Consider the following 23,213-nt stretch of genomic DNA (forward strand, 5'->3'; position numbering starts at 1 on the left):
GGATTTCACTTTAAATCGTTCTCTCTTTTTCTTGAAACACTCGGCAAACCGGTGCTATTTAACCTTCGAAGCTTCAAACGACTCCCCAGTACGAGGAATCGCATTGTTTTGCTTTTATTTTGAGCTTCAAGAATGCAAGGGCCCCGGATTCTGATTTGCTGAAGTAAACAAAATCAGGCATTTAACGATCTTCTGTCGTTCGACTGAGCTTTCCTGACCGTGTAATGAAGTTAACCGGCAAGGGCCGAAAACAGAACAGTCAAAGTTTTTTGGAGCTGTGCAGTCGCGTTCTTGCCGGGCAAAAAAACCAAAGACCCTCCAAATGTCCTGTTTCTTCTCGGTGCTCAAGACTTCCCGGAAGCTAATCCGAGCAAGGCGGCTTTTCCCTTGCGGCAGCAAGGAAAATGTCCAACTCGCTCCAGTTTTCCTGACAAACGTGTCCAGTTCGAAAGGAAATTCGCTGAAGCTGAGCTGAGCACTGAAAATGACCGCGGCTTCCCGAATGCAGAATGCCTTCGTCGGCATTTTTGTGCTGCCAAAAACCGCACAATACCGGTCGCACAGTGGTCATGGGAAACCACTTTCAGAGAAACTTTATCCCGACTGACCGGCCGGTTCCGTTGCGTTTCGTTTGTTCTTTAGAAAATAATTAATGCAAAAGCCACACTACGGTCGCTTTATCGATAGTTTTGCATGAGACATCATCCGCGCGGGCTGAAACTTCTTCATACTCACCACCAAACTTGGGGACAAAAAATGGCTCCGGCACAAGCCTCAAGCTGCGGGTTGTTTTCCTCGGGACATTCCGAGACTCATTTCAACCGGGCGAATGTGCACCGCCTTTCAGATCGCAGAGGCGAGCGAGAGAGAACAAGGATAAACAACCCCATTACCATAATCATAATGGAATGTCAAACAACACAAAAGTACCCACCGAGCTCTGCGTCGTGCCAGGGTCGCGCGTCATTGCCAGAAAGCCGCCGCTCCGCTCCAACGCTGCAACCCGAAGGCCCAACGCTTTAACGCCCCGTCTACTGCGCCATCAAGCACGGTAAGGGCACGTTGTTGCACAAGGACAAGTTTTGTGCCATTTCGTTTCAGTTTCCGACTTCCGGGGGGCTGCTTCCGTGTTTCGCGCGGCCGCTAGCAGTAATTCAAAATTTTAATTTATTTCTTAATTAGCGGCCACTTCTAAATCTGACGACGCATTTGACAGCTCCGAAAAAGCAAAAACAAAAAAAGGTCACATGAACTGCATATTTGTGCTACAGGCATTTAGCGTACGATTTCCATCCCCTTTTGCGGAACAAATCCCGTGGTGTGCAGAGCACTCGAATCGTACTTAAACAGCACCACGAGAGAGCGACGCGCAAACAGCTTTTAAATGCTTACGATAAACTTTGCTCAATCACCTTTTTGGCATTGCCCAACTAGTTGCAAAGTTTAATTACATGCGAAAGTATAAACGCGAAATGCGAACCCTTACATGCCTATAACACTAGCACTGTTAGCACTAGAGTAGCCAAGCTGCTTTGGCAGGAAAGACGCCAAAGACCGGCAAATCCGATCAGGAAAACGATCCATCCGTTCAAAGCTCGATGTTGTGTGTATTGCATACATTTAGGCTCCGATTTCCTCTCGAACTCACGTAGCTGTCCTGTCCTCGTATCAGTCCTGTGTTCTAAAACCTCAACGCCATTACAACTATACCTCCGGGCAACTTCAATTAGGCTTGAAAAGAACTTGTTTAGCCTCAGTACTTAATTGTAAAACTTGGACTATATGAGGAACAGCATATTTCTCAGAAGGATTGTCAAAATCGAATTGCTGGAAGGACAAGTAAAGCTCAATGTGCTGCAGCATCCTATAATCACCAAACACTGTTGCAGCTAGAATATCATGACAATCCATCCGATAAAGCTTCTAGCTAAACTTATTCATTGGCGGAAGAAGCGTAGTAGCGTAACAGTAGTGCGCTTCGAGTTGGAGCGTTAACTTTTTGAAATTCTCAAACAGCAATTGTTCAGCCGCGTGTCAAGCTCTGTTGGAGTAGAGCTATCATAACAAATGGCAATCTGAAGGTGTCTGGATTGGTGATGGGGCAGAAGTTACTGTTTCGGTGAGCTCCTTGGAAGAAGATGTCTCTTGCTAGATAAGCCCTCTGGGTTGTCCACCGCTAAAACCTGAAATGAAATGATTCGAAGGAAATAAGATATAAAATATTAAACTTCACTTACAGTCGAATTTAAAGCAAATGTTGAGCTTAAAGACATAATTTTGATCAAATTTTCAAACTTATCAAGACACGTGCCATGTTTAGTTGTTGGCCCACATTTTTCACCTCTTAAGGCTACAGTTATTGAACCCGTTCCAAGTTTTTAACGTGCTGATGTTAAACTTTTTTTCCGTCCAAACGTCCATTTACGCATAAAAAGCGCATGAAAAACCCAGTTAACCTGAAACCTCTTTTCGGTAGTATCACAGGCAAAATTAAATGTGAGAGTAAAAAAAAAATCTGCCTCGCGCGGAAAATCTTTCACTTGAGCCGTGTAAGCGTGAAGATGAATTAAAATGAAATAGAAAACTTTATCTCTTAGAGGCAGCAGAAGCAGAAGCAGAAGCAGAAGTAGAAGCAGCAAAAGCGGCAACAATAACAACGGCCACCACGTTCAACTGAGCATCTTGATCAAATTTCAAAGATAGCAGAACACGCCACGCCATCACAAACAAACCCACGGCAACAAAAAAAGAAACGCACAAGTTCACCAGTTTGATGCAAAAATCGCTTCACTCCCAATCCGTCCGTCCCTCCGTCCGTCCGTTGAAGCAACCAGAAACGCAGGAAAAATGGTATCTTCATTTGAGAGCATTTGAATGTAACCAGTGAGTAGTATAGTTGGTGCAATGTTTGTGCCCTGCTGCCTCGGTTCTTCGCCGTCGCATTTATTCCTCCCGTCAGAATGCCCAATTTTCTTCTGCTGCTTTCAATCCGATCACGGAAAAATGATGTTCTGGAGGGGTTTTTTTCCCAGCCTCAATTTTCAATCTCAAGAACTCGTGGGAGAAGGACCGACAGACAAACCAAGCAAACCCCGGCCACTACCAACGAAAGTTTGCAAGTGAACCAGGAACCATACAATTGCGGCATCGGAGAGACATCGGAGGGTGGCAAAAAAAAAAGATGAAACATCCCTAACCGTTTCCTTCTTCGCTCCGGTAGGACAAGTTCGGCTGATAAGGAAAAATATCATACCCTGCTTGTCGGCGAGGCCCTTAAAGGATGCTCATTACTGGTTTTGGTTGGGTGGCCCGTGCGGGGCGAAAGTAAAGCATTTTCAACACAACTCTACGTCATGACCCACGGACCAATCGTTGCCGGATGCTTCGGATCGGAAGCATCGGAAGATTAAAGTGGAAACGATGTAACTGTGTGTGGGAACCAAGAAGAAAAAATCGCTCTCTCTCTCTCTCTCTCTCCCTCTCGCTCTCCCTTTCCATTGTCGACATGTATCTATCTGAAAGTACGAAGAAAAGAAGATAAACTTTGCCAAGAATCGCTTGCCAAGAAGTAGTAGGAGCAGGTTACGAAAACAAATTTTGAGGACCCAGAAAGTGGACGCTAAAGTTGCGATAATTTGAGCGATAAAAAAGTATGTGTAGTGAGAAGACCTTTTTCGCCGTCCGTAACGGCGCACCAAAAAAAAAAGGCTTGAATTGTTGCTTATGCCTTTCGGTTCCGGGTTTCCAACCAACAACCCAAAAAAAAAAACACCCTTCCAAGCATTTGATGATGGAAGTAAATGAGCGAGTTGAGCGAACGGGTGTAGGATGAAAATAATATCCGTAAAGCGATTGCCTGTGCTCGCCTCGTATCATCGAATTCAATTAGCGAGCGAGAAAATGTAACGATCGGCCTGAAGCAAAGCAAGAACGATCGCCATATTGTGAAGGACCCCGACAAATTCTTGCCCAGCAGTGTCATCTTGATTGGAAAATCGCAAAACAATCGACCCTGCCTCAAAGAAACGAGGATGACACTCACAAAATGGTAGCTCAAAATCTTAATTTTGACTTTATCACGCCTGATGACAGCACAATAAAAAGCGCAACAAGGAAAAAAAAAACAAAGCTCCAAAACCTGGACCCACTTACCAGGGGAGACGCTTATCATTAATCTGCGTTCAGCCTTCCGAGAAGCACCATTAACTGAGCACTCTTCACATTTTGTTACACAACACATAACATCGAGTCGGCTCGCTCTCGAGCACGAAAAGAACTCGACATCGGGATGGATGCTCAATTGCCGTTCTTCTTCACACCCCCCGAAAATGGTCCACTTCAGCCGACGGCCACCGACGGCATGTGTCACCACGCACACGGTGGTTTAAGCACGCGGGATGAGCTGTTTCTGCTTGTTTCTCAAGTCTGGACGACCGAGCGTGGGAGCGAAATTGGAGCTCAGCGTCCGGATCCATCCACATGCACAACGGAAGGAAGTGCTCAGCCCTGTTTGGACGGTCGGGTCAGCTGGCCCGAGCTGGTCGATTGCTGCGGTCATGTTGACTGACCCACGTGCTTCCTGCTCGCTTGGCACAAACATGGCGTTTTCGGGGAGTGGGCAATCACAGTAAATCTATTCAAGTGGTCAATGTCAGCTAAATCTCTTCATTCGTTACTACCACCCGTGCGGTACTCCATCTAAAATCCTTCCTTTTCCTTGTTTAAAACGCCACAAATTGTGCTCTGCTTGTTTACTTCCATTTTGTTTCCGGCTGCGTCCTTCTCCTTTCAAGCGTACCGCGATTAAGGGTGAATAAAATCAACAGATAAATTCTGGCCCGCCATCCTCCCCAACGACGGAGGAGCAGAAAGTCCAGTCCAAGAAGAAAATATAAATCAACCACCCCCTTGGCGTGGAATCCGACTACCTGTTAAGCATTAAATTATAACACAACATTCAAAAATTAATGAACCGCACGTTTATTTTATTTCTCCGCTAATTTCCATGCGGCCCTTTTACTGGCTTCTTTTCCAGGGCGAAAGGGAGGAGAAGGGAGAAGCGTGTGTGGGGTCGAATGGTATTGGTGCAATGGGCCATCGTTCCCATCGCTACATCACATCAGCTGGTTCTCCGATCCTGGCATCGGGTGTTTGCTGCTTTGCTGGTAGTTGTTCTGTAGCCGAACCAAACAAACACCAACGAAAGCGTAAGGCCTACTTTCGAACCGGTTCAACCGGTTCAACCAAAGTCCCGATTTCTCCAACCGAAGCTTGGCGTTCGGCTAGTTGGGGAAACGAGATAGCTCTGGGGATTCGATACAGGGTCAGCCGCGTGGTGCGCATGCCCTGGCCCGAACGTCACGGAACTCACGGTCCGCAGCCAGCAGAACCGTGCCGAACAAATGGCCGGAAGGCGCGCGTTTGCCATCGGCGAAGCCGTTTCCACAAAATCGTCAGTTTGGTGGAGATTCTCACGCGAATCAAACCAATCGGAACACGGGAATTACGGTGCACCGGACAACAGGCACGCAGACTTCAAGCAAAGTGAAAGCGTCCTCGCGCGTCAACCGTGTGCAGCCGCGTGCAATTATGCAAATGGATTATGTGAGTGCATGTGCGTGCTTGTGTGAGCTAGAGCAAATAAAATAATTTCCAACCCAGCGGTGTCACAGTTGACAAATCGGGTCCGGCGTGTGTGTGTGCTCCAAAGTGGTTTCAAATCGACGCGGTGTAACGCGGCGTGAAAACGTGCCCAACAATGTTGCCATTTCAGCCCAAACATTCCTCGGAACCGGTGTAATTAAGTTAAATAAACCATTGCAGACGTGTCTGGCGGGTGCTGCCCAGGTGTCCTGCCCTGCGCGTCTCTCGCTGTCGGTTCAACTTCAACCGGAAACGTGGAAATAATTTACCCGGCGAAAAAAGGTGAAAAGGGTGCGCGACAAAAGGATCTGACAATTTGACACGCGTTTATTTTCCGCTTTCGCGCGTGGTGTAGAGAGAGTGAAAGAAGAGTGAAATTATACCGTAATTCCAATTTGGCGTTTTTTCTTTGCTGGCTGGCTGGGATTCGCCCTCCTCCACTCGCACACACACACAAAGCAGCTGACAGGTTTGACGCCGTCTGCTGAACCAGTGTCAACACGCGGTGAACGATTAAATTAATTTTTATATTTAGTTTGCGCTCCTTCCGACCGACGACTAAGAGGACGGCCGGCTATCGGATTAGGGTTTAAGGGGTTTACGGATGACAGTTATTTAGTTGACGAGTTGCAAGACCGGCGATAGAGGAAAAAAAGCACGGCAACGTAATCTCACTCGCACACAACTCAACCGCGATGATGAACTGACAGGCCAGGCGTCACGGTGCGAAAGCTCGGTGTGCAGTGTGCAGCAACGACTTGACGAGGAAGCAGCAACAAAACCGGGACAAAAATAATGGAAGCATAACATCAACTGCATCAATCCATTCCCACGGCCTGACGCGATACATACTAATGATTTAATAATGCGGGCGCGTATGCAAATGAAGGCTGCTGACGATGGCACATTCTGCCCGGGACATCGGAGTCTCCGTCGTCTTGCGGCGGCATCTCGATCATGCTGCTGCTGCTGCTGGTGAAAAGCCTTCGCTGGACGGTCAGGTCTGGGCAGCACAAAAAATCCGCGCACCGAGTCCTTCATCATCACCGAGCGAGTCAATAGAGGACATAGAGTGGGCCTGCCGCCAGCCGGTCTCGCGCTAAATCCAAACACTGCTGAATCATTTAGTCCGTCCGTGGCGGCCTAACCCCAGCGTGCTTTTTTCACATTCTCACTTTGATTTGAAGCGAGGAAAAATTGCTTTCGAACCGTCAACCGCCGAAAAGCTGTGCGGTCTGGCCGCGTGTACGCGCGTACGTCGGAAAAGTGCGAAATCTCCGCGCGTATGTGCGTTCGGTTAGGTGCAGTGAAGTGATTGATGAATAATTTAAAATGTGCTGACTACGGTTCGTTGGTTCGTGCGGCAAACCGAACCGGAGTGTTTCTGGCGGTCCTAGCCCTTTGAAGTGGATATCATAAATTAATCTACCACCGATGCCGATCGAGCGGCTTTTGTGTTTGGCGTCGTGCAAACCCCAGCAGTGCGTGCCTCAGAAAGGGTGAAGTGTCAGTGTTCGGTGTTTCGTCCCTGACAAGCAAAAAGGGAAAGAATATCCTTCGCACCCTACGCGAGGGCCATTAGTGTGTGTGTGTGTAAAGTTGTGATGGTGTTAGAATAAGCTGCCATTGTTTAACTTGCGGTCATTTGCTTTCCAAGACGCTCGTCAAGCTGCAACCATTGAGCTCAGTAACGAAATACTGTCCCATCAAACGACCGACGGCTTTTCCGGGGGCGATTCAATTTCCTTCCCGTAATTGCAGTAGTGGTGGTGGTGTGTCCAACGCAACAACGCACTTTAATCACCAGGAACTAGGCTCCCCCACACTAGGACTCAGCCGCCGAGCGATAGGAAAACCAACATGGAAACACGAATAGGATTATTAGGATTATTTTTCTATTACTTCGTCGTGATTGCTACGGGTAAGTGTATTCTCCGAAACTCCCAATTATCATTCCATAGAAGTGAATTCCGATAACGAAAAATAACCAAACCACAATTTCCCTCACTGATTGTTAAGTGGAAAGAGGTCGTTTGCATTACGCCAGAGCTCACTCCAACTCCACACCGACGTGTGCGAGAGCTCAATCCCTAATGAATTACTCGGACCGTGCCGAAGAATCTCGTAAGCGCATCTTTCAACCTTTCATGAGAAATCAGCGCGCTGACGAACACACCCCGTCAGAAAGGGACATTAATGGATGTAATTCAATTATGCTTCCCATGGTTACGCTAGCAGCAGCAGCAGCAATACATCAACGGCCAACAAATCCTCGGAAAAACTGATGCTGGAAATTCGTGGAAATTTAATTTTCATCGTTCGACATTACTTCCCGTTCTGGGAGGAACATTTCGCTCGAGCCATCTGTGATATCCAAATTCCCCGGAACTTACGCTAATGTGTTTTTCTTCGTGACACGTTTGCACGCACGCACACACAAACTCCCAGTGTGAGTTTAATCGGAAAACCAACATCTTAAGCCAACCATTTCTTAACCAACTCCAGAATCTTCTCCTTGGCTGCACGCATTTCGTCTGAATCTTGCGGAGTTATGGAGCTCAAATCGGCACAGTGGGAAGCTCCTACGGTGAACAGGAGAAACGGGAAAACGGTATAGTTCAATGGAGTTTCGAATGTCAAAGAATACCCGCTCACCTGGAATCACTACAGCCGGTGACTGATCGTTTAGATCCTGCTGGATTCCCATTGCACGCCAGGGATCTATCTGACCGTGGGTGAAGAAAACGTTCGTTACCTCCGGATTCCAACCACCGTAGATTACGTTCGTTCTGTCGGCATTGTTCTGGAGTCTCGACTCATCGAAGCTACAAACGAATGGGTCGTTAGTCTGGATGAGAATGTCTTGGCTAACCACGCAAACACAACTTACAATCCATCGTACAGATCGCCACACAGCTTCACGAACAGTTCGACCGGGAAGTTGGAGCCAAAGATCTGTTTGGGCGATCCCGAAATCTGGTACCATCCGTACTCGGCACAGGTCTGGTATAGCCACTGGCGCACTATGTTGAAGAAGGGGGGATGTTAACATTACTTTTGGGGACATTTGAAACACTCTTTTCGAGATAAACCTACTCGAACTCTGAGAAGCTCCATGGTCCCAGGCGGTATTTTTGTAGTAATCAACCATTGCCTTGTACCCGTAGCTGTTGCAGTTCGTCGACGTCAGCCCTTGCGTTACGATCCTAGCCAGCGCCTGCATGTCGTCCGTGATGGTGGAGTCTTCAATGACCTGGCACAAACCCTCAATATCTCCGGCATCGTGATATTGGACCACTCCGGCAAACTCGTCCGAAAGACTGCTGAAGAAGTTCATGCTATCGAGCGGCTTGGACAGATCCACGTCGCTGCACAGTTTGAACTGTTGAGCGACCATCGCGTATTCGCCTTTTTCCAACAATTCTTCCGTTTGCTTAATAGCCCTCTCGATACGATCGGCACAACTCTGACCTCCCACCAGTCGGATACTTTCAGACACAATTTCCTTGTATTCTGAAACGAAAGGCACCGGCATTAGCGTCGGTCGTATTAGCTTCTACCCGCACTTCATATTACCGGTAAATTCCACCTTGGCAAACACGGGTGCACTTGAGGCCCACGCTCCATTCACGAGATGGGGATACTTCTGCCGGAACCAGGACACCATCGTGGCCGAGTACGAGCCTCCAATCATGATAACACCGGACTTCTCTGCCCCAGGAATAGTCTTGCGCATCTCCACCACAAAGTGGGCTAAATCCGCCAGGGCTTGATCGATGTTCAAATACTTCAGTTTATCAGTGCGTGTGTCGCTAAAATTACAACAAACGAGGTGATAAACCACGGCTGGTGATAAGTCACGGCAGTTGATTGGGAAGAAGCTTACACCGTTGGGTGGCTCTTGCCGTAGAAACGATGCTCGGTGTAGAACAGGTAGCCCTTCAGCTCACTCGCCATATCGTACACGTGACCGCGGGAGATGCTTCCCTCGGAGATTTCCCACTCACCGCCGACGTAGATGAAAAGTGGTCCACCGGCCACATAGTGTTCACCATTTTCCATGTAACGCTTTGAAGGAAAAACCAATCACACACATGCTTAACCATTCGTCACTGGGCTGTGGTCAGAACAGGCTCACCATCGACCACTTGTTCACGTTTTGAGGGTCAAAGTGATCCAAACGCTGCATAATGTACTTCGTCGTCACTGGGCCAGCCCTCGCCGCGGGGGAACCTCCACGAATCGGAGGCTCCCGATGGAGCCGCTCCCATACGTTCTGAGCACGAAGCACTCGCTGGGAACGATCCTGCTGCGGTAACTCCCGGGCCAACACGATGCCCACCAAAAGACAAACCAAACCTGGCGCAGCTTTCATCACGTCGCGAGCGTTTCACTGTTGTGCCACATGCGCGACGTTATCGAACCGCAGTATTTATAGGGTTGTGGTCAGCGGGCCCATCTTCACCGTGCACGTGTAATCTTATCTGCCGGATTTCGCGCCCTCTACTCTGTGATTTAATCCCACCTACATGCACATCGATATCGCCACATCGCACGGAGAATCGGAGGGAATCGGCGAATTTATTTGTGTGTCTCTTCATTCATCATTATCGAGATCTGGGACTCGCGGTGATGGGCGTTACGGACGCGATAGTACGCTTTTGAGTGGAGATAGCCCGACATACGACGTCATAAATTGCCTGAACGAGCTGATTGTGATGTGCGTTTATCGTCCAACCGGTAGACAGTTTCAAGAGCGAGTGGCTAAAATGGGATAAATGTAACGCAACAGTTGTTTTGTCAACACGCGAGGGTTTCAATGGCTAGTTAAACGTTGCGTTGTGTCGGATTATTTTTTATCCCGATGTATCAGACTAGTCATTAGGCTATTGTTGTGCTTCACCGTTCAAATTACCATATCGCGATAGAAATGAGTGTTATGCCAGTGAAGCTCACTTTAGCCCGAGACCCTTCACCGCTCTCTTTATTGCACGGACGTGCATTATAACAAAGATATCTGCCTGACTCAGCCGAAGGGAATTTCGATCCACCATTCCACAGCACCCGAGGGCCCGAGTTTTTAAAGTGCACCACATAAACACACCCAATTACAGCACTCATGGCCACTCATGCTTTAAAAACACTTTCAAAACATTCCACCCTCGTTCGGCGCTTCCATCAACAATTGTCATCCTTGCGCCACAAGCGGACAGGCGGTTAGTCACTCGGAAGGAAAATCGTTTATGCTTGCACGAGCATAAGAACCATCACCACGAGCCGGCTCGGCCGGAAATAACCGGCTCGTTACTCCTATCCAATTACCTAACGGACTCGCACAGACTCGCACAGCCCTCCAAATCCTCTACCGATGAAGTCTAATTATGGAATTAATTCGTTAATTTTCTTATCTCTTTAACGATCTGAAGACATGGCCACGAAATGAGGAGCCGACAAAACATACCTCCCAAGACGAACCGTTTACCATTTTTACCCCACGTGTCGTAACTTCCTCCCCCATCCACCTCTCTCTCTCTCTATCTCTCGCTCAAGAATCTGAGGAATCTGTGGCAACGAGCACTGTCGCACACACCGAGCCAAACGCTTGATTTGCATCGAAAGCTATTCCTACGGCGGCACAACGATAAGACACGACAAACCGAAAAGGCACGCCGAAGCACCACAAAAGAAAACCCCATTTGTGAAGCTTCACTGAGTCGGTGGAGTTCCCCCATCCACCCTCACTTCACTCCTCCCTCTGCATATCGCTGTCTCGTTTTCAGTAATGGGATAAAAATATTTGCAGATGGGCCCTCCGTCCGTCGGGCTGGCTGTCGTTGCCAGAGCCTCTATGTGTGCGTACTCTCGAATGGAATCGGACGGAGATAGAGAGGCCTCTGCTTTGAGGATTGAATTTTTCACGTGAAAATGCGCACTGTGAAAACCGATGTTCGAACCATGAAGCGAAGCCCGCAGATGATGTGCGTGCGTGCATGCACACGGAACGTCTTGCCGTCTTGATGTCGTGCCGGGCCGTCAGCCTTCCGTGGAAGGAAAATGAGAAAGTGAAAACACACAGAAGAACAACGTTATCGTTACATAATGTTTTGCATAAAACATAGCGAGGAACTGGGCTGAGCGGCCTTCGTTTGGGTGCCGTGAAAAGTGCCCGTTTCCCTTGTCAAGCGCAATGCATGTGTGTGTGCGCGCAACTAAGTGATGGCAGACATTCCCAACGACTCGACATCGTCCTGTTAGTGCTGTTGAGCATGGGGGGACATGTGGACAGGGGAATCTTTATTTTGGTTTTCCAGCCTCCTTTTTGCTCGTATGGATGATAGCGATGACAAAGAGTCAGGCGATGGAAGGAGAATGCTATCGAGCATTAAAAATGTACTATTCTTGGCGAGTGTACGTCACTTTCCTTTCATCCAGGTGGAGGAGAGAGAAGGGGGAGGAGCAGCAATGGAAGGACAGAGAACTCTTCCGCCCGGGCAAGCAAAGTGACAAAAGCGACAACCCACGACGATTGACATGTTTGGAGGATGAAGACGTTGTGTCATACCATGGGAACGCAATCATTCGCCGTACAACAGCGACCGAGCGATGAGATGTTGACAAATGTGGAACGATCGGGAAAGGCTTTCCTGTGGTGCATTTCATTTAGCTTTAAAATATGGATACACAATCACAGGAAATCGAGCCGAGATTACGAGCTGCTTCCCGTTCGTCGGCACCCGGAACGATGTGTTTGTCACACCGACTGTCCATGTTGTTTCATTGCGGGAATTTAACTAAGTAGCTAAGCTTTCAACAAGACACCGGCTACATAATCTCTTATCTTGTGTCATCATACTCGTCTTCAAGCTGCTTCCCGAGGGAAACGCACGGTCCCTGTTAAAACCATTGCGTAAATATTGAACAAATTCCTTTGTTATTCCTAGAGGATAATCTGGCCGTAATCACTTCCAGCACCCTCTCGCTTTCGATGGGCCGTATCTCCGAACCGGACCAATCTGCCACTCACCGATCAAAGGTTGTTAAGTAAGCAGACAAACCAACCGGTGGCCCTCTTGACGCAAACCCCAGGAAGGGATCTCGATGTATCTCGTGCGTTTGTCTGTCAAAGAATATAGAGAGGTTGCACGGTACACGTAAGAGGTTTATCGATGCTTGCCGATGCCACTTGCCCACTAAGCACAGAGACCTTAAGTATGATGTCCCACGAGTGTACCGACAAACTCACGCACACACACACACAGCTACTCGCACGCACACAGCCTTGCTAGTTGGAAAGCGATCTTCGATGGAAAGCTCAAACAAGTTCATGCTTACACGGGATTACGTGCCATCCGTCTCCATGACAAACATCATAAATTGGTCCGTTTAAGATTTGTGTATTTTCAATCGATACACTCGATACGGCCGGTCCTGTACACACATTTCCGACAGCTTGTTACATTATTCAACAACCTGCCAGTGATGTGCTGTCTTTTCCCAGACCCTGGCTAGTCACCAGCGACCGGGCGTCTCCATCACCTTCGACGAAACGATTTGAATGAAAATATTCGCTCATTGATGAGTCCGATCAATACTGGCGTTGGTTAAACATGCTACATTGCTTTGACTGTGATAGTTGCGTACATAACCCGGTTCGATAGACTCTTGGGTAGGACGGAGGAGGTACCGGTCGGGTCGTTGCCTCAAAAACCGCCGTATTGCATGCTGACGAGCACATCCAACACACACATACACCCCCCTGTTTTACGACCAAATATCATCAGGAATCATGTCAGGTTCAAGAATAGATGCGGTCGCCGAGAAACTTTGCTGCTGACGGTGGCCAACTCGCAGCCCCGTCAGCGCGAGCACTAGCCGTTCGGGAAGCTTAGCTCAACTGAAGTAGAATAATCGAAATCCGTTGGTGGATTAGCACCGGGAAGTTTAGCAACTGCACTGGCCACCCACCATCCACTTAAAACCACCGCTCGAAATGAATTTCACTATCGCGTTCGCGTTGGTCGGGTGGTGAAAATTTAAATTCCCATCGTGTGCAGTAAAGAACACCGTGCCGAGAAAGGTGACGTTCACCCATCCGCCCCATCCGACGCAAAAGACCAACGAACGATCGATGTCCGCCCGTCCAGAGTCAACAGCAATGAGGAAAACTTTGCCATGCATATCGGGAAAAGCTCCCCCGGAACCCGGAAAATGTGAATCCCAGGGATTCTTGGGCGGTGGCAAGTGCAAACACTGGGAAGCTTCTACTTGCTGGAGAAGCTGTTTATTGACATCGTCGATAAATTTTGTGTACATATTTGCCGACACGGAAATTTGCATTGCGCATGCGAACGTTCTAGCGTTCCCGAGAGTTTGCTTTGAGCTTTCCACGTGAACGTGAACGTTTTCTTGCGCCCCGCCCGCTCGCTCGACTTAGCTTTGATGATCACAGCCCAATTACATGACCTCTCGCATCGGTGAAATGCTGCTTTGACTATCGTTATTGCACAAGACGGTGCGGTTCATTACGCGGTATGCGGCGGAAGTTCAACACTAACTTCAAACGCAAACTTGTGAAACACAAACACAATCTAGCGAATGAAGTGGCTATACGTCGTTCAATCAAAGCGCGTTCAATGCATTTTTCGGATGCTCTACGATTAGTAGCATCTTCACTAGCTTTTACATTAATCATACGAAGACATTATCAACAACCCATTTGCTTTACGGCCAATCCACTTCCTCTCTCTCTCTCTCTCTCTCTCTCTCTCTCTCTCCCTCTCCAATAACTCATCCATTTTGTGTCGTTAGAATGTTCTACCAAAACGAGCACCCAGCCTGATCCGTGGGGCCTTCCTATGCCATTAATCAGTTATATTCGAAACCCCTTTCAGCAACAAAAAGAGCCATTTTGAAAGCTGCCGAAGTAAAGTTTGCCGCCAACCAAAAGGGCAAACAAATGGTAATCACTGTCGACAGTCTACCGAACGGAGCGCAACTTCGGCGCAAGAAAGCGATTCCATTTTATCCAATGTTTACTGTCGAAGCATAAAAATTCAAATCTACTTTAGAAAAACCGGCCACAACGATTTAAGCCTATCACTTTTCCAACTTTTCCCAACCCAGTTTCGGTTGTTTCGTGCGGAAAGGAATCCGGTAGGTCAATATTGACCCGGCAAATAACGTCTATTCATCAACGGGCGCATACCATCAAGGCCGCGACGACGAGAAAGAACGCCCGCCACTACCCGAAACCGAAACGACTCAATCAGGCTGGTGTTTTTTCCCGCAGTGGCTCCTAGGCTTTGTGCACTCGGTCTCGGCCACAGACGGTGTTGTGCCTCTGGTGGCTTAAGTGAGCGTATTTTTCCCCCCATCGCCCAATGTTGTTTTTCTGGACGGTGCAGGAAGCTTCACTCTATGAATAACCAATTTTCTACTGCCTTTCTGCCTTGATGAACCGTTCCTACATGACGGCTTTTCGATGCTTATGCTCGTACGCTCCATAGCGCCGGGCACCATTACACAAAGTTAACTCTTTACGCTACTCGAATCCTATCGGCACTCGTTCGGTTCGGTATCGAACACTGCCTGCCCTGCCGTCAACGACGATGATAAAGTACGTCAACTTTTAAATAAACTAATAAATTGCAATTTCAATTCCCTCACTTGCCTTCGTAAACTGATAAATTTTATGAATACATAATATATTAGACTGATTTCACTGCTCCGTGGTGTGGACGGACTCGTCCAGGACGGAAAGAACTGGGACCAGCAACACCGCATACCGACAGCTGGAAAAATGCCAGAAACATCAACTCAAGTCCAACAGCAACAACAGCAACCGGCACGAGACAGCGTCGTCTTCCCGATGCAACGATATTGGCTTTTCCCTGTGCATAATTGAATTGTGCGCTTGAGTCGTTTCTTACCAGCAGTAGCGCCCGTCGTGGGCCTGTACCGTGTGCCAGCCACGGTGGAACGATGTTTCGCGTATCGATGCAGTATTTTTGAAACTCCTTATTTCAATGACTGATAGACATTTTCCCAACTCACCCTTTTCGGGCGGACTCCTCACAGGACGGAGTACGAACAAGTTTGAACGCTTTTCATTTTTGCATATCATACAGTGAGGAAAGAGAGAGTGAGAGGCAGAAAGAAAAACTGCTTTTGAAAAGAAAATGCACCACACTATAAGGACACAAATTGGAGGCAGGGCGAGCAAGAGCGATAGAACGACTTTTGTTGGCACGGATGGCAACAAGCTGAATGCAAGAGCGTGTCAGAATAGCGTTGGACGAGTCTTGGGCGCCTGAACTGCAGCTGGGAAAGTTGTGCCCCGATATGATCAGCGTCAACACAAACAGCAAGATAAATAGCGTGTAAGATGAATGTACCGAAAGATTCGTCGCTTTGAATTTGCTACAAAAAAGAGCCCCCCACCTCGTAACGGGTCACGGGGATTACGATAAACTAATAAAGAGATAAGCGAGTTGGAAGAGTATTATCGTACTGATTTTACACACAGGACGTACAAAAATGTGTTCCAACGCCCAAGAGAAGCGCAACTTTCTGTGGGAGTTTCTTCAAACTAAAATTAATTTGCATTTCAACAACGAAAAAACCCGTCCAAAGAACACCGATGGGATTTTAAAAACATTACACCCACCTTCCATTAAACACACGCTACGGACGGATACATGTTCGAAACGTATTACCCCTTGTTATTGGTGACGACATGAAACATGATGACGGTAAAAATTGCTTCCAGCAGAACTTGCCAACGGTTGGTAGTGCATTTCGTGCAAAAATAAAACCATCCGCCTGTCATGCACAGATTGCCTACATTTAGGAGCAAACATAGTGGAGCCTTAGGGAATATTCGTGGGGAGCAGCAGTCGAGCACGGGAAGGGTTAAAGCACGCTAGTTCGATGTTTGAAGAGCATTTAATTAAACAAATTACTTCGGGCATGAGTGTGGGCCCGGTCGATCATACATGAAATTCGATTCCTGGAAGTCTTTGTACATCTAGTGTCCGGTACAGAAAAACAGCCGGCTCTCAGCACGGAGTATTGTAAAGTTAATTTGATGCTGAACGGTTACTGATGTTTGTATGTGTTACAATTCTTCCTTTGTTATATTGTACGGTCCAAAAGCTCAGCATTGCGGCATGAGAGTTGAAGCGACAATCAATCAAACAGTTGCTGCTGCATCAAAACCACGCTTGCTCGCCATGTGATTGCCATGAGAGCTATTTTCCGGCCCTTCTCAAGCACAAACGAAAAGCGAACTGTAATGCGACAATTCTCCTCTTCTTTTGTAGCGACAAGCTAGACGTTGAGGTTCAAAAGGGTATCTTTAAATCAACGAGAGGTCTCACAAAGCTCCATTCTCTTTCTCCAATTCAACCAGCACATCTCAAACTCGTTGTAAATGCGAAAGCACGGTACACTTTACCCAACTGTAGCAAACGCTCGGTGGATAGTGCTGGGCATGATTAAAAAGCACACAAAACACACAATCACCCTTCTTCCTCCTATGGCTTGGGTGGGATGCAGAAGTTTTTCATTTTCCATCAGACCGTTTTGCCTTACCCATTCGCGACGCTTCTTAATCGTCCTGTGTCCTTGCGGGAGTCCACGCTTTCGCTTCCCACAAACTCAGCAAAGGTGTGAAGTTTAAGCTGGAAGGCTAAAGCCACACCAAATCTTGCCGAGCGTCGGGTCAACGGGCTCTTTCACTGTTGTTGTGGAAAATGGTTCGTACCTGTCGTGAACCGACACGGACACATTTTGTTGCAAGAGTTCCATTCTGCTGGCGCTAAAATTGAACCCAAAAGAGGCGAGGCAAAAAAGCGAACCATTACTGTTAGAGCTCGATTATCCACCTTTCTTCTATATACACAAAAATAAAATAACTCGCTTTCTAAAAGCTGCCAAAGGACTATTGCCTTTTTCTTGTCCTTGAGGCACACGGCATCCTCATGTACCGGTTTGCCGCAATACAATCCCTTTTTTTGTTCCGGTTGGTGCTCTCTCCTCTACAACACTCTTGTCAAGTTTGTAATTTGTTCGCTCATTCGTTTTTACGCTCAATAGTCAACGCCACACTTTATCGTTCAACGGTTGGGGCCCGGTTACGGGGTTAAGGAGCGGTAGCATCCCTTTTTTAAACTATATTAAATTTTTTTCCATCGCTGCCGGTTCTAGGACACACCGCTCTAATTGGAACGGGTGCACGTTCTTCCAGCCGTAAAATGCAAAACTGCTGAACCCCTGAGAAGTTTTGACCGAGACCGAGGCGTCATCAAACACCATCGACTGCCTGCTGCCAAGGATAGCGAGAGGGGTAGAGAATCGATTTCGATTCTGGCTCGGTTGTCCCGGGTGCCACTGGCCGGTTAAATTAATTTTACTCGTCCTCGTAAACTTCACTGCACAGCAATGGCTGCGTGGCGTTAGGATGGAAGGTGCCGAGCATTGCGTATGGTTGAGTAGTAAAATTGTCATTTTATTCCTACCCCTGTAACCGGCAAGCGGCGGGAGCGGACGCTGCTTTACATACCACCCGTCCACCCGACCAATCTGCTGCTGCTGCTGCTGCTGCTGTCAAGTAATAAAATCCCTTTGACCACTCAAATTTTGTTTTGGCACAATCATAAAACACTAGCCATATTGTGCTTCCCCTTTTTTAAGGGATTCTATTTTATCGCTGCAAACTCTTTACACGTGGCTGTGCTGTTAGGCTTTGGATCAAATTTCTGGAAATAATTGCAAAACAACACAAAATACACGGAATTTTAGCGATAAAAATTTATTCCACAGAATTCCGCTATCATCCATCACACTGCACAAAAATTCTGCTGATCCACTAAAAGCATAGCTAATTTAATTTGCCTCCCACCAATTCCCGATGATTCTATTTTTAACAAAAAACCCTTATAGTTTCGCGGAACACTAGACACGCAAATAGAAATAAACTTTTTTCCCCTCGCAAACCCGAAAGCTGATTGAAAGATCGTGGTTAAATAATAAATTTCTCTACGTTAAGAACCTTCACTCAAACTTCGTCATCAATCTGAGCGATTCCGAGGATGTGACAGTTGCGACGTCGCCCAAAGCACGAAGCGCCGTAAGCTCTTTTTCATCGCTCTCGGTGGTAAAATTATCCCGCATTATTGTAATTTCCCTGCTGACTTTGGGCGACGCTAGATTGGCCCTGCTAGGCGTCCCTGCCGCACCTACATTCTGTTCGCAAATCTCCAAATGCCCGCACAACTGCGGCGTTCCAACGAATTTCGGACACAAAATTTCATCAATCATTTATGATCCAAGTATTTGGCCCACCCGGGCGTTGAATCCCGACGACCAACAAAAAGAAGTTTAAAATTCAATTCAGCAAACACAGTCCACAATCCACCGGTGCCGGTCCATTTGTTCCAGTTTCCGATTGTGAGAAGAAAAATCCTGCCACAACAATGCTTGTGCACCATCTTATTATTATCCTCTCGAGGATCGTCGCTCACATTCGACAGGCAACAACTGACGAAGACTGACGATGGGTGGATGGAAGGGTTTTACTTTTGGTGGGGAGAGTGAAAGGGGAGGTAGTTGGAGATGTCCAAAATGAAGAAAACCAAATCCACCCGAAATCCGCTTTTACGAGCTTGAGGCTGCCATCGCCAACGGACAGCAGCTGGATTTTTACGACACTCTGGAGAATAATTATGCCTTGGTTCAACATCGGCAGCATAACAACGAAATGGCGGTAGCGGCGCTTGGACACACGGATGGTCACTATCGCCCAGCTGTGACCCTTTGCCTCCCCATTTCTCTGTCCCATTCCCCTCCCCTGCCGGTCGCGATGTTCCCCCAAGGGGACGACAACCGCCGTGTTTCATTTTACATTTTCCAATCACACACTCACCGTCAACTGTATGGCAGCGAACCAATCCTTTCAGTTATTTGTTTTCCCTCGTTGCTGCCAGGCGAAACGACTTGGTGCAGGACCAGAAACGGAAACGGAAGAAGCACAGAAAAAGAACCAGCGAATAAAATCAACCCAAACGGTCCGTATCTCATCAAATAAGCAATCGTTCTCCACGGTCGGCGAACATGCTCTGGGAGGATGGTGGAAAACAAACGCGCCCGGGTCAAACGGTACACTCCCAAAGGAAATCGAGAGCGAGAGAGAGCGAGAGAGAGAGAGAGAGAAAAGAGGCCACATGCCTGCAGCTTCTGCTGCTGTTTGTGTTGATTCAAACAAGTAGTGCAAATAAATGCTTTATTGAGTGATCAGGAAAAATATTGCATCGTATGCAGAAAAATAAGATTCTTTTCCACGTTCTTTGCGGCATTGGTAGGATCTTTCATTTTTGCTTGCAACACAACACACAACGCTTTTTCCATTACAAAACTCCAACGGGGAACGTTCTATCGATGGAAATTGGTACACAAAACGGTACTATCGATTCGTTCCTAGCGCGGATAGCGAAGCACCTACAGCGATACATTGTCTGTGGTAATAACTTATTGATTTTCCCCATCTTCATCACTCATTACTCCACCCGTACGGTTGGCAAAGAAATGAAGATCGTTTTGTCGGTTGGTTTTGTTTGTTTTCCGTTCTTGTCTAGCGTGTTATTTTTTTGTCCTGTCCTATTCACAGTAAATCCCATGAAAGCTGCTCAAGCTTCTTTTTTCCTTCCTGTTATTGCTCTCCCAATAGTGACAGATTTATTGAAACATGCCATCATTGGGAATTGGGAGTGAACCAACACGAGAACGGTTACGGGAGCAAAAAAATGAAACGAAATATTCAACTTTGTACAAATGATGAATGGAATGGAGTGGTTGTAAGGCAAAGGCAAAAAATACATCATCATCTCATACTCTATCTTGCCCCTCCCTTTGTTCCCAGTGGGATGCTTTTGCTCGGAGCGACGGAACGACACCGAAGGGATTTGGGTAGGGCGATGAATTATATTCCGCTCACTCACACCACGCCGAAATGGTCCCAGTGTAATCGGCCATAAACGTTGCTTCCGGTTTTAATTTCGTGCAGCATTATTAATCGATAAGGGAGCTTAACACACACTCACACACACAGGGATGAAAAAATTGGCCACCCCCTTGGGACAATCGCCAGCAGTTTTTTGGGTTGAAACATTTGATTTTTAACCTTGAAACCTCTGACACACGGGTAGCATGAACAATAAATTGGCAAACTTTCATTATGAGCGATCGGTTTTGACAGTTGGCCCAAAGTTTACTTGCTCGAGCACTGAACCTAGCAGCCTAGTAAGGTCCTGAACAGATCAATATTTAATAGCAATCGAGAATGGGGAAGACCACGCGCCGTCGAAAGGGACCCAGCGTACTCTTAAGTTAATCCGGTTTCCGGTCGACGGTAAAGCTTTCCTTTATCTGCCAATCTTTACTACAGAGCCCGCACACACCACCAACCTGGCAGACACACAAATTCGATTAGTGCCAAACGATACAACAAATCCCCATTCAGCAAGCTTACGGCATCCCACGCATGTTGAGGCCTGGCGCTGAGCACCTATCGTCACGGTATCTATTTACGGCACCGATACGATACACGGTCGTGTGTACGGGGCGCCACAGTCGATACTCGGTGCAAAACTTCAACATTTACACCAGCCTGCCTCCCGAGGTGCCTTCACACCTTTAACGAGCCCTCCGAAGCCTTGGTGCTTAACCCGGTACAAGCATGCACACGGGAAGCACGAACACATGATCCGGGTCGTGATTCTTCGAAGGTGTGTAACCCTTTTGCTGCGTACTGCCGGGGTGGTAAGGAATTTACGATCTGCCTACTTCATGCCCGCGTGCAAGAAGCTTCTTCCCTGGCTAAAGCACACCCCAATCACTCGCTAACCTTACCGGGAAGAAAGGTTATAAAACCTTTTCATCGAAAAAAAAAGAGAACGAACACATCCCAACACCATTCACAGTCCTTCCACAATCAACAATTCCGCGGATTCTTCGTCGACCCCCGAAGTTCCCAATTTCCGACCGCCGATGACAGGAAGCTGCTTCAACTTTCACTGTCGGGATTAGTATTATGCGTCTTCCTGGGGTTGAATGGAGGCATCAAACTGCTGCCATCTTGATACATGGTTCTTCGAGTGTCGTTTCCGGGAAACCCTGTCAGGCTGTTCGACGGGTCTGGACAGATGGAAGCACATCTCCATCCACCGACTAAATGTGTGCAATCTTTATCAGCCTTCATACATGTCCTACATTCGTTAGCTGAAAACAGGCGGGAAAAAGTACTGATTTAAAACAGATCCACAATCACGCTTATTATTGAACGAAAAAACCTCTGTCAAAAACACCGCTTTCAAACAAATCACAACCTAACTGTCAAAGGGGTGATTGAAATTTGAAGTTGTAAGCCTCATTGTCATTCTCTGATTGAAAATTCTCAAATAAATCTACGAATATAACTTAAAACACAAATTGGTACTATGTCTGATGGAGTTGAAGAAATCCATCTTTAAATAGATATTCATTCTCTAGGGCACAAGACGAGATTTCTCCACCCAGCTTAAAGCTCACGGAAGATTTCCTTTAAAAAAAAACAAGTTTCTATAAGGCAATGACACTGCAAATATTACAGTAAAAGCTCTCGTTTAGTTTAAAGCTCTGTGACCCTTCGATAGTATACCCAAGGAAAAACCCCCATCAACCCGATTAGCCTTTTTAGACAGCTTTTCCCGAGCATTTGAGTATCACAACAGGCACTGATATCTGATTTTCATTTATTAAAGATTTAAAATCATTTACAAAGCCAAACTGGTCGGAACAAAAACCCAGCTAATCAATCATCATATCATCAATCATGAGGACTTCCCTATCCCAAGTTTTCTTTCCCTATATGTAATTGTTTGCCCGTCATGTGCTCCTGCTTGTCACCAATTTCCAAAATCGTTTTGTTCCTCTTCCTGGAGCGTGTGAGTGTGTGTTTGCTTTCAAATCCTAACGACAATCAAGCAATTAACTTTTCCCCAAATCGCAAATTACCTACCTCACCGACCAACCCATGCACCGACCGAACTGAACTCATCCATCAACCAACGAGCGATTATTCGGTTCACATGCTGACATGCCTCAGCCATGTCTGTCGAACGCATCCACAGTCGTCCCTTCCGACATGAGAATGCCATTCTCATTTGGGACAGTGCAACACAGCTACAGAAAAAAAAAACCTTTCCATTTCACAACCGGCCACAGAAGCTCATTCGTGTTGTCTGCTACATGCTGGTCGTGCTGGTACGGCTGCTGTCAAGCCTTGCTTCCAACTGCCGGCACGAAAAGTAAACACTCGGGTGTGGGTGTGAAAATATGATGGCTTATCACCGAAACATCATCCTTTAGCAAAGGCCTCTCAATCACGGACACCACAAAACACCACCGAGGACGCTTCTTGGTCCTTGCGAGAATCTCCGACCGTTCGGTCTACCATGGACCATGTAACGCCATAAGCCATATCCAGCCTTTTCGCCTATCGTCTGCTTAAGAAACTGACGATGATATTGCGTTTT

At 47.2% G+C, this 23,213-nt stretch overlaps 2 protein-coding genes across 2 annotated transcripts in view; one reads left to right on the forward strand and one right to left on the reverse strand.

Moving 5' to 3' along the window:
- The first annotated feature begins 5,364 nt into the window (after positions 1 to 5,364).
- Positions 5,365 to 23,213, forward strand: part of LOC118508436 (protein sidekick-1-like) — a 49,398-nt gene continuing 31,549 nt past the window's right edge. Inside the window, exon 1 of the mRNA XM_036048215.1 lies at positions 5,365 to 7,564. Within this exon, the coding sequence (XP_035904108.1) occupies positions 7,504 to 7,564 (61 nt within the window). The 5' untranslated portion in view covers positions 5,365 to 7,503. The remainder of the gene's footprint in view (positions 7,565 to 23,213) is intronic.
- LOC118508428 (putative serine protease K12H4.7) lies at positions 8,044 to 10,129 on the reverse strand. The gene is made up of 7 exons (XM_036048205.1): positions 9,782 to 10,129; positions 9,530 to 9,711; positions 9,220 to 9,455; positions 8,740 to 9,156; positions 8,534 to 8,666; positions 8,299 to 8,468; positions 8,044 to 8,225 (listed from the first exon to the last, which is right to left on the reverse strand). The coding sequence occupies exons 1-7, from the start codon at positions 10,016 to 10,018 to the stop codon at positions 8,119 to 8,121; spliced, it is 1,482 nt and encodes a 493-aa protein (XP_035904098.1). The 5' UTR covers positions 10,019 to 10,129; the 3' UTR covers positions 8,044 to 8,118.

Source organism: Anopheles stephensi, chromosome 2 (assembly GCF_013141755.1).
Source record: "Anopheles stephensi strain Indian chromosome 2, UCI_ANSTEP_V1.0, whole genome shotgun sequence".
Classification (NCBI taxonomy): Eukaryota; Metazoa; Arthropoda; class Insecta; order Diptera; family Culicidae; genus Anopheles; species Anopheles stephensi.

Excerpts from the sequence above, each read along its gene's own strand:
- LOC118508428 (XM_036048205.1), bottom strand. The coding sequence starts at position 10,018 with ATGAAAGCTGCGCCAGGTTTGGTTTGTCTTTTGGTGGGCATCGTGTTG. Across the intron at positions 8,469-8,533 it reads GGCGATCTGTACGATGGATT|CTTCGATGAGTCGAGACTCC; the intron begins GTAAGTTGTGTT and ends ATTCGTTTGTAG. Across the intron at positions 8,226-8,298 it reads ACCGGCTGTAGTGATTCCAG|GAGCTTCCCACTGTGCCGAT; the intron begins GTGAGCGGGTAT and ends TGTTCACCGTAG.